At 40.9% G+C, this 12,048-nt stretch overlaps 1 protein-coding gene across 14 annotated transcripts in view; it reads right to left on the minus strand.

Annotated features, from left to right (window-relative positions):
- Positions 1–12,048, minus strand: part of kif1a (kinesin family member 1A) — a 209,205-nt gene that overhangs the window by 38,359 nt on the left and 158,798 nt on the right. For 10 of the 14 annotated variants that reach the window (XM_033031474.1, XM_033031476.1, XM_033031473.1 and 7 more), the window contains 5 exons: positions 11,313–11,368; positions 5,285–5,393; positions 4,789–4,855; positions 2,887–2,971; positions 1,640–1,745 (listed from right to left, as the gene is read on the minus strand). In XM_033031474.1, coding sequence (XP_032887365.1) covers positions 1,640–1,745; positions 2,887–2,971; positions 4,789–4,855; positions 5,285–5,393; positions 11,313–11,368 — 423 coding nt within the window. Of the gene's footprint in view, positions 1–1,639; positions 1,746–2,886; positions 2,972–4,788; positions 4,856–5,284; positions 5,394–8,351; positions 8,547–11,312; positions 11,369–12,048 lie in introns of all 14 variants that reach the window. The other 4 variants (XM_033031477.1, XM_033031469.1, XM_033031470.1 and 1 more) reach the window with 1 other exon arrangement.

The following is a 12,048-nucleotide window of genomic DNA, read 5'->3' on the forward strand; positions in this document are numbered from 1 at the left end:
ATTTGAATGGATTAGATGATATGTTGGATTAATCCAACAATGGGAACAAATCAACTTCAACTACATATTTATGTATAAAATACACTTCTCATGTGTTACATTCTCAGATTTTAAATAAAACGATCTATAACATGAAAATAAGTGAAAATGAAAAAATAACTACATCTAAAAAAACCCCAGAAAATGCTGGAAAAACTCAGCAGTGTACGACAGCATCTTTCGAAAGAGAAAATTAAAGTTAACATTTCATGTTGAAGACCCTTCATCAGAACTAAAAAAGAGAGCTAAGAACTGAGGAAGTGAAAATTCTTTGTAGTTCTGATGAAAAGCTTTAAATCTGAAATGATAACTTTATTCCTTTCTTCAGATGCTGCCAACCTGCAGAGTTTATTTATTGGCATTTTGGACGCGTGTCATGATATTGCACCACAGGCTCACGTGTAACATGATAATGCACTGCAGGTACACATATAACACGATGGTGCACCTCAGGTACACGTGTAATATGATGGTGCACCTCAGGCACAGATGTTACAGCAAGCACTGTGCCAGTTTCAGACAACACAAGGAGAGATGAGTTGATAGCTTTGAGGTCCTGGTGTTTTCCAGGGACGGTTATAGTACAGGAGAATATGCACCCTGCAACGGATGACAGAATTCATGGGATTATAATTAACTCTGCTACCTGGCCTGATAAACTGGCTCTCAATCACATTTGGTCTGATTAATTGTCAAATAATTGTTCTGATTTTTTAACCGTCACCAAAGAATATTAAGCACCATACAATTTTGCAAAGGAAATGCTGAGAAGCCACCAATCCACTACATGCTGAGAAAGAGAAGCCATTCTAATCATCTACTAAATTGCAATCAATAAGCTAAGGTACATTCACAAAGCAAAGACATTAATGGTTTAGATTGAATAATGGTTTGAAGGTGCCAATAATTTTTTTGTATTAAGTACAGGTAATATTGAGTGGTTTTCCATTATTTGAACTTTGTGCGCGCAGTGTTCACTTTACTAAAGAACTTGGCGTTAAATGGAATCAGATTCCTGTTCCATCAATCTCAGGTCCAAACAGCATGGGTCGGGTGTGGAGCTTTCATTATATCTAATTCGTGATACATCTGATGTGGTAATGTTTAATAGGGAAACGTTAGGAGTTTTGCTCTCTATATTGCGTTGAATCTTATCTGGATGATGTGATACTAGCGAGAGGTTTAGTCAGTATCCAACTAAGATGTACCTGACTGTAGTATCTCCTGATTCTGATCTACCCAGTACCTGAGACGATCCGACTGTCCAAGAAGCCTGTTTCTGTTTTTAATCCGGGGAATACTTTACACATTAGAGAACGCTTTACTCAATTAAACTTATGTTGTAACTTATAGAGGAGCAGTAAGAATTATCAAGAAATGCGGTGAGTTAAACAGGGCACTTCTAAACTGAATGAGCAACCTACACAGGAAAATAAAGAGGCACAGGTAGAGATGTGGGGTGTTAGGGGGAAGGCCATCAGTGAGAGCACTGGGAATCTAAGAGAAGCAACATGAAAATTAGTTTGCCGTGTGTTAAACGCTGGCAGCTTCAAATTGGGCTCAAAGGACTCTCCTGCTGAATGCTCAGTGTCTAACCTACCTATCCTCCAGGGATGGATGTGTGTGGCCTGCCGTTAGAATATTCAAGGACAGGATGTTGGGATCGATGATAGAATCATCTGACTCTGGTGTGTTCCGGATCCGACCTATGGAAGAGACAATATGCATCTGGTTAACAAGGGCAGCAAAAGCAAAATCAATTAAATTGTGCAGTGGAGGTTCTGCTGTTACTTTATGAGCCTACATCTGATTACATTTATGTTTGTCACTTCTCTTTATAGTTATTCCATCAGATATATTGAGACAGTATGTAAACTCAGGTGGTTGAGGGTCAGCTATTCCATTGGATTTCTCTGCAGTGCTCCAGAGGCTGTACCTTCAGCTCAGGCTCTATTGATGTAGGGCCAAGTCTCATTACATTGACTTGGACATGTAATCTAATTCATTGGAGAGAGTGCTGCACCAGTGGAAATGCCCTTCATCAAGTGAAATGACAGACAAAGACCTGACTTCCCCCATCATACCCCTCGGATGCATACAAAAGATCCCACGGCTCTGTATCTGAGATGTGCACAGGAAGTCTGCCTGGTGTCCTGACCAATATTTATCCTTACCCAACAATACAAGAAACCAGATTGGCCAAGAAATTCTGTCATGTAGTTGACAGAAAGTTGTATGGATGGTTTAATTGGAAACTTACTTGCTAAATGCATTAAGCATTTCTCTGCATGGATAATAAATCTGCAGTGTGGTCTCTGATGATTTTAGGTATGTTTGTGATATCAGTTTGAGATAACAAATCAAATCAACTTTGCAAAATGTGACTGTGCATTTGTGGATTATGAAGGGTGTTCTTTTGAATGATTGGAACGGCGTGTCCACTATGTTTTGCAACATTAATTGCTGCCCCAATGACCAGTGCTGATGACATATTATCTTTCTAGCCATCAGCAAGAGTGGTTGAAGAGGCCGCTGAGTGTCCTTGCTGTGGCAGGAGACTGGACAGCAGTGTGCAATTAACATCCTCAGTCACCTCGCATTATATCCCCTTCTTTGATGCCAACTTTTGTCTGAGGATGGTTCTTCAAAGTTCCTTGGTATGCTTTTATGTATTGAAGATGCTCTTTAGCGCCAGCTGCCTTCATTATGTGTGACTTTTTGGGACTTTGGAATCCAAAGACTGTATATTTAGATTTGCAGCCACCTAGATAACTTGCCCATCAATGAGCTGAATTACATGAAATTTAGATAATGACCTTACCGGTAATTGCTTTCTTCCCTACTTACCCACAACCAGTTCTCGTACTTCCTTCCAATGTATATCACTTCCTGTCTCATGCACAATAGTAACTGTTATCCTTCTTTGGATTCCCTATCAAAAACAGAAAATAAAATGCCTGAGTCACATAATTCCAAACATCCTTTGACAAATCTTCAGCGGGTCAAGGAAGTCCTCTACTCAAAAGGAATGGGAAGTGGGGGAGAAGAATACATGAACATGTTAGTTGCAATGGCCACAATAGAAAAGACTTCTCTTTGAAGCAGTTATAACCTGGAATAAATACTTGGAGTTGATCTGTGTTACTATCCTTTTGGCCGTTTCCATCACAAAATGATTTAATCACAGTTTGAATGTACAATACTACTGATCTGATTTAAAAAAACATAGAATTACACACTCCCCTTACAACACCTGGCCTTGATAACGTGTCAGATTACGTTAGGAACATAAAATTCAACAGCATTTTTAAATGGAATTTGTGCTCCCACTGGGGAAAGCTCTGTGCTGCATGGTCTAATATGTAAAATACATCGTTGTGCTATAAAAGTAGTCAAGGTCATCAGTTCTTATTGCCCCTGGTCCAATTCGTATTTACTTGACTGCAAGGCTAAATTTGTCAATGGATTTTTCCTCATTTTACCCACAATAGAAAAAACACAATTGCTCTCACCATTCACTGTTCACCTCATTCACTGCTCTCAGATTTCTGTTCATCGACACCATGAGTACACTTTTCACTGATTTATCAGTGGGTCCAATACTGCAGCAGGGATCAGGCTAACATGGATGAGATGGAAGTGGAGGAGCCTGATGTGGCCTCCCCACTCACTATGTATATTGAGCTTAGCTGGAGCAAAAGGGGACCAAAACCTAGATCGCAGTAAGATTGACTGTATGAAGAAGAGACATGACAAACTGTAATGGGTGGGGAGAGGATAGAAGCTAAAGATCAGAAAGAAATGACTCATTCAACAGGTCTGGCCATATTCCGCTCAGGATTGTGAGGAAATTTAGAACTACTTATAAAAGTCAAGCAAAACACCTTCACTATCCAGTTCAGTTATTGTTGTTGCTAAGTGCTAAATCTTCCATCATTTCCCATCCAGATGAAAGGTTATTGATCTGAAATATTATTGGTGTGATTCTTTTTTCCAGCATTGCCTGTACCATGGATGATTACTACTGGATTTTGTTGAAAAGTAGTTACGTTCTCAGTAGGTAGCCTTGAAATGAGATAGTTGTTGGCTACTTGTGGCCTGATAGCAATTGCAGAGTTGTTGATGTAGTCCAGTCTATCGCACAAACCAATATCCCCTCATTGATTCCACCTGTATTTCATGCTGCCTTGGGAAAGCAGCCAACATAATCAAGGACCAAGTTTACCCGGGTAATTCCCTCTTCTTCCTTCCCCACAGTGGGCAGAAGATACAAACGCCTGAAAGTGCATACCACCAGATTCAGGAAGAGCTTCTTCCCCACTGTTATCAGACTGAATGGTCCGTTAGAACAGCTAAAGAGGTAGTCCCAATCTTCTAATCTGCCACACTGTGGACCCTGTACTTTTTTTGTTATCTGCATTTTCTCTGTAACTGTAATGCTATAATAGTATATTCTGCGTTATATACCAGTAAACTCTGGTATTTTTTTCTCTTTGCATTACCTGTTGGACCTGATTGCACTTGTGTATAGTATGATTTGATCGGACAGCACATAAACAAATATCTCAGTACACATAAGAATGATAAAGCAGTACCAATAGCTCAACATGCCTCTTTTAACACTGAATATTCTTTAACCAAAGCCAAAAGCTGCTGAAGGAGAGACATGCGTAACAGATTGAACATTTTTTATCAGAGACAACAGGCATAACATAAAAATCCAGTTTGAGACTGTTTGTGCAGCAGTACCTGGTGCAGTAGGAAAGTTCCATGACAGGGCATTCCACCTCTATGGTCGACTACAGCGGGAATATACCTGCAGAAGGAAAAGGGAGACACTGTTTGTCCTCTAGGCTGCAATTTATGTAAAACTAAGAAACACAGAAGGAAATGTTTAGCCTGTGAATCAGGTATGATGAGTGCCTTTTACTGCCTGAACATGAGCCCACCAAGAGCTGGTCATTGATATTTTTCAGGTTATACAGTAATGAGTGATAGTACAATACGATACGATAGAACTTTATTTATTCCAGGAGGGAAATTGATCTGCCAACAGTCATAAAAACACAAAATACCTGAAATTAAAGTGACAAGTGGAAAGGATTGAGGATGTGCAAAGATTGGGGCTGGGGGAGGGGGGAGGGGGGGGGGGGGGGGGGGGGAGGGGGGGGGAGGGGAGGGGAGGAGTCAGTCTCAGTCTCAGTCCGAGATGTAGATGGTGAACAGGAAGGGTAACAGTACTTACTCTCCAGTAGCCTCCAACTCACAGATCTCAAAGAATACCAGCAGGTCATATTTGCCCTGACACTGCCCTGCAGTGGGGCGGCTCATGGTGCTCAACTTGGTCGCTGGCACTGTAAGGACAATAATCATTAGTCAGGGCAATGGAAGGAGCCCAAGCGTGAGTGCAAACCTTGCAACTGGTTCTGTCACTAGCTTGCAACAATTACTGTTCAAAAAGCTGCTACTTTGTTAAGTGGCAAAATTGGCATGCAAAATATGAATCAATCTTCACTTTATTTTTCAAAATGCAGATTGTGACAGGTTCAGTTCTACAATTGCGCAATCATTCTTTTTCACAATGGGACCAGGAAGAGTAGCTTGGCTGGGATAATTTTCTTGGAACAAGAGAGAAACTGGGGGGCAATTTAATTGCCGTTTAAAATCATGGGTGGCGTGAACTGAAATAATCTTAGCAGGGAATTTAGAAACAAGGGGGGGTGATTTGTTAATTGGATTAGGGGAGTTACGAAAACAAATTTGAGTGTTAGGGATCTGGAATTTACTGTCTGGAAGGGTGTTGGAGGCAGAGCCCTCATTTAAACATTGCCTGGATGACTACTTGAGGTAGGTGCAGGGCCAAGGATTAGGATTGGGAGAGAAAATGTCACCTTAAGTCTATGTGTGTGAAGATGTTCAGTTAAGTGGATTTCTGCTCCACACTTTCTGAGATAATTGGGCAGCTCAAGGAGTCTCTGGACTTTGCAGCGGTTTAGAGATTAGATTCACAGTGGGCTGAACGACTCTTACCACACTAAAACTGACAAACAAAATCACAATTTCTTACACAAGATAAAAATGACACAAAACACAGCAGACACTCAGAAGAATTAAGAGTAAAGACCACACAGCACACAGCATTGACCGATCTCACTCCCGTTTCATCTTTCTAAATGTGTTCTTCCTTTTTCACACATGTATTAACCAGCTGGAGCAGAACTTGATTTTCCTCAGAAGGACCATCAAACCTGAGATGTTCTCTGCTCCACTTGTTTATGTGTTTAATTTATCATTCAACAAATCTAATTTAGTAATACAAATGTTTTTTTGTAGCAGCCTATCTTTGTGGCATCGCACTCCACCTATCTCTCCAGCTCCTGCTTTGCTACATAGGAACTAAATTCAGGAAATGTACATCTTCCACTAAATTTCAACTTTCACTCTTGGACCTGTCATTCTCAGTTAGAAAACTAAAATGCACAACCCACCCCTAAGCATTCATTCCTTCTTACATTAAAATGCAAATCTGTACATTTCCCTGCAGCTTCATGTTCTCTTCTGAAAGGATCGAGTCGCCTTCCGAAGGTTTGCGCACACAATGACAGATTCAATCACACCAAAATCTGATTAGAATGAGTACTCTGATCACTATGAAAATGTCACTGTGCAATGGGCCAAGAGCACTCTGTGGCTCGACGTTAGCTTCTTGAATTAAAATTAACATGTAAAAATTAAACAAAAGGGCACCTGTTGGGGTGTGATTGAATAACAGCAATGGACTAAGTGTGCATAGTTTTCAAATTGCATTGGCTATCAAGCAGCTCAACTGCGAATCAGGTTTTGGGTTGTCAATTGCGAATGGTGCATTACTGTAATCACTTCAGTCTTGCTCTCCATTGACAAGAGCCACTGAGGACTCCTCTACTACCTTCTATTGTCAATGTAATTAAAAAATAAACCTTAACTTCACATCATCACCAAATTGATTTGGTCCTTCTATCTACCTTGGAGGAAACTTCCTTAGACTTTCTTAGACTTCACCAAGGGATTTCAATTTCCAAATTGTACATGAATCACACATATTGGCATCAATATCAAATATTTCAAAGTTATTCTGTAGCCACATCTATTTTCAATTTAGTTGCACACTCTTGTCCACTGTTGTATGTTACTGAGTAAGACACAAGGGCACAGGACTGAGAAATTACACACTGCTGCATCCTGTGGGAAATCACTTTAAATTGGGTATATCACCAGGGGCAAGAGAAGGGATGGGAATAAAACAGGGAATCAGCATCTTCAGGAAGTATGCAGAAATTTATCGACTGAGATTCCATCAGTAAACATTATTTTTCTTAGATTATCCCAAAATCAAATTACAGAAAGAACACAAAGTAAGGAAAATAGAATATCCAAGGCCTTTCAGAGTCCAGCCACTCACCACTGCAATGTATGTTCAGTGTGAAGGAAAATGGTCAGAACATAGTTATGGGGTACATTATACATTCATATAAGACAGGAAGAGGGGAAGGTGAGGTACCCAACTGTGCCTGGAGACAGATCACTGAACTGAATCAGGCACAGTAAATCTCCAAAAATCTGGTATCCAATTATTTGGAAACCCCTATGGTTTAGTTCAGCATCTGCCTCACTCATTCGTGTACTAAATCTTCGGTATCCATGGAATTACTATTAATGTACCATCCAGATGCTTGTGAGGTTATCTGTTTCGTTTTTAATGCATAGGCAGGGTGTGTGACCAGACCTCTGCTCAGCGTGTGGAATGTCTCGGGTCAGGGGCATGAGTGTATGTTTGTGGCTGGACCCAGGGTCTGGGGTGCTTGAATGTGTCAACTTGTTTTGATTTTCGAAAAGCTGAAACTTATTAGCTCCTGTTTCTTGTGTGACCTTTAAACATGCTAGAGAGATTCCTGCTCCCTTTAAACTTATGGAAATTGAATACTTTATTTTTAATACATATGTTTATTTAAAAAAGTGAATTAAAAGTGTGTGATACCAGCATAGTAATGAGGATGCTGGATTACCACATTGTCCTGTGAAGTTTCATGTATAACATGTGTGGGAGAATAATCAGTTGACCATACAGGGTTTTACAGTTAAAACATACAGGAGGAGAGAGTTGAAGCATCCAGTAAAGCACAAAGAGTTGAGTAGATGGAGCACACAACTAGGTAAGGTGAACACACTCATAGTTTAAGAAATGGGCAATGAATTTGGCAATAATATGTGGAGCTGTTTTTGGGTAAAGTATCCAATTGAAGTGACTTCCAACAGGCTCCTTTGCTACGAACCATGTGTCTGGGCTTTCATGACAGCACAGCCAAGGGAAGAGGGAAGGGGCAAGTGGACATAATCCTCCTCCTCGGAGAGATAGGAAACAGCAACACTAGCAGCAGACACGGCGTGCATGGACAGCGAGTCCAGGAATGGGAGGTTCAACCCATCAGGCATCAGGTGTTTAATTAAAACAAGTGCTTTCTCATTCTCTGCAAAATGTGACATGGGAACAGAAAATAACAGAAATCATAACATTGCACCAACTCCGACAGGCTGCCTAATGAAGAAAGAAACGTGTTAGTATTCCCAGTCCCCATCCACTGCCCCACCAAGACCAGACAATTGCTGCAGGTTAGAGTGTGCGAGAGAAAACTTGAATGCTGTCCTTGGATATTGTCTAGCCCTGGGACGCTTATCTGATTTCAGGTGCTTTTACTTCTGATAACTGAGACCTGACCTATCTATTCTCATCTCTCTACCTGCAATACTCAGTAAAACAATGCAGTTCTTAGAAAAGGTGGCATTGTAGATTAATGAACATGCCCTAATATCATGTGCTGCTGTCACCAATCTGGCAATTAAGTCCTCCAAGCAGTATCTGGCAACTAGATCCAGTGAGACTGGTTTCTCAGATGCGACATGCTGAAAGGTTGATTTTATGAAAATAGATCATGTTCGAGATCTTGTCTGGGTGGATTTGCGCCAGTCTCGAAAATGTTTTTTGTAGTTACAGATTAATTATTTTTTCCTGGCATCAGGTGCATGCCTAGTGATGTCACTATTCACACCAGGGCTGTTATTGCCCACTCTGACATCAATTGGAACTTAAAACTCCACATTGGAACACATTGTGCTTGCCTGGGTATTGTTCTCACAGCCGGCATTGGGGGAATTGACCAGGCACCTTCAAAATTAACAACGAACCGCACAGGCACCTTCCAAAGTTAACGCTCTTGAACTAACAGGGAATGTTTCTCTCAGCATTCAGCTTCTGAGATACCAATTCAAAGGGTAAACATGGTATGACTGCTGGCAGCATACCGTTGCCATAGGCATCATTACAGCCATGGTTGGCCTTAAAGACCTCAGGTGAAGCCATGTTCATCCATGGAGACAACTCCAGAGATCCATGGATACTGTCACTGGAGGCATAATTACAGTCATGCTGGCCATTCAGGATGGGCCAGACCTCAGGAGAAGTTCATTATTAGAGACAATTCCCAGTGAGTCTTTGAGATGCCAAAATACATGGTCCTCCCAGACAACAATGTACATGTCAGCTCAGGTTTCCATGGCTATTGTCACTGAAAACAGAAAGACCTTCAATTATGCTCATGTCTAGACCGTGTTGTTCACTGATCGGTCATGTTTCTTAGTTTTCTGACAATGTATCATTTCTTAAGCAGACTCTTGCCAACCCTCTTAATTTAGCTCATTGTGGAGTAGAGAGGTTACTCAGACTATCTGTTCACATAGAAATTGTTTAATCTCTTGTTTTTGGTGCGAAGGAGGCACCTGTACAGCACTGTTGGCTTCCAACCAATGCAGGCGATTATGCACTGCCTCACACTTCATGTAGAGCTCCCTTGAATAACCTGGACTGGTTTATTAATAGGAAAAGTTTCTGCTTCCTCCATATGCAAGCTTTGACAACAACGCGAAGAATATCACGTTTCTGTGAAACACAAGTCATTTCCTTTCCTGAGGGAGTCAGGACTTCTGATCAAAACTGGAACTCTCTCCCATCTCCATGGTGCCTGTTGTTTAAACCCTGATACTTCTATGTTTCTCTTGCTCATCAAGTAGACTACATTAACCCGAGTCTGATTCCATCAAGAACCACATAGATCCCGTTTCAGGGGGATCACCAGCCTAAGCTAGCTTCAAAAATGTTTTTTTAACTTTCTCTTTTTTTTGAGTAAGTCCTAATCTGGTACAAGCACAAAGCATGACAAATGCCTGTGCACTGAAAATAGACAAAATCTAGTTCTGGGCTCAGATTCTTTCCAGCGTGGTTTTTACGGTCTTCATTATTGATAAGCTCCTCATTCCAAATTTGTTTAACTAACTTAAGATGACTTGTGGAGGAAGATGAACTCATGTCTGCATTATTAAGTCCAAGTTTTTGGATGACAAATCTAATGGCATACCACCATGCTAATGGATGCCGAAGTGTTGATGTTAGAACAGTGCAGGGCACCAAGGATGAAGATCAGGATTACCTCAATGATCACAGGATGAAGTTAAAAGTTGCCCTTGGACTGATCGAGACAGACTGAGGCTGATATTGATACCAGGTTAAGCTTTAAGGTTAATACTTGGAAACCCAACCTCTCCACTATAGCCTGGTTTCAATCTCAGTAGAAAGCCTGAGGTCAGAGATTGGCACTGATGAATGTGGTGGATAGTTTCAGAGTGAAGGTCTTTGTCAATGTAGAGAGTATGGCAGTTAAGCAGCTGAGGGAGAGTGGATGGGAAGCCTTGATTATGTCTGAAACATGCAATGCCACTCACTGATGTTATAGAGAGAATGTTTGCCCATTTTCAATCTGATATGTACAAACTAAATTTCTGAGCATGTCCATCAAGATCTTTGCATTACTCTTGCCTCCTTCCTTCCCTACTACCCTGAAGTTGCGGTCTCTTGCTCCAGTTTGATGGTTTCCCTCAGGCGACCTGATACTCTCGAGCCTGAGGGACTAGTGGACTGAGCACAGGACCGGCATAGGACTCAGCTATAACAGGACCAGCACCTCCAACTCATCATCAGTCACTGTTGGTGACTGCAATGAAATTGAGGTTCTAATTTACAAATATAAGGGACCTAATGTCATCTGAGATATCCGAAAATTCACCTTCATCAATAAATTGATTGGGTAAAGGATATTGTATACAATAAGTGACCGCTTTTTGCTGTTTCCCAGTTAATTGTCACTAAGTTCATCAATAAAGCATGAAACGTTCAATTGTCTCACCTGGTTTACTCAAGGGCATCACCCGAGGGAACTGCCGGCGAGAAGGTCTTAAAGGACTGAGAGCAGAGAGAGAAAAGACCAAGTAAAAATCACTTAGAAAACACAATGCAGCTGGGTGATTTTGAAGAGCAGATCACTGGTTACACCATAAATAGATAATTCATTTTGCTTGCTAGTTTAGTTGATAAGTGCAGTGTCTGATAAAATGTAAAAAAAACTATTTCTCTTGGAATGAAGGCTATCTCCGGGGCATGGCAACTAACCCATTGTCATATGAGCAGGAGAAAAGTATACAGTCCCTTAAGCCTATCAGACCATTTAATGGGAACTTGGCTGACCAATATCACACTTTGCTCCCAATCCTTGATAACTTAATGAACAAAAAGTATCAATCTCTGATTAATGATTGATTGCTGAACTGAATTTCCAGAGGAGAGGAAACAACTTTTACCAACTTCCATGCAGAAATGTCTTAACTTCCCTCCTTATAGCTCTGACTCAGTTATTTTGGTTATGTGTTTTGGTTATGTGATTACCTGGTTGCCAACCTGTGGGAAAAAATTATCTCTATCCCCTCTATCAGACTTTCTTAATGTCTTGAAGATTTCAGTCAATTCTAAGTTCTAGTGACTTTAGTTTCTGTAAACTATTCTCGCAACTGGCCTTCTAGCATTTTAGCTATTGCTCCAAGCTGAACATATTCTTCTAGATTGTGGTGCACAGTACCGAATCAGGT

The sequence above is a fragment of the Amblyraja radiata genome, chromosome 13 (assembly GCF_010909765.2).
Source record: "Amblyraja radiata isolate CabotCenter1 chromosome 13, sAmbRad1.1.pri, whole genome shotgun sequence".
Classification (NCBI taxonomy): domain Eukaryota; kingdom Metazoa; phylum Chordata; class Chondrichthyes; order Rajiformes; family Rajidae; genus Amblyraja; species Amblyraja radiata.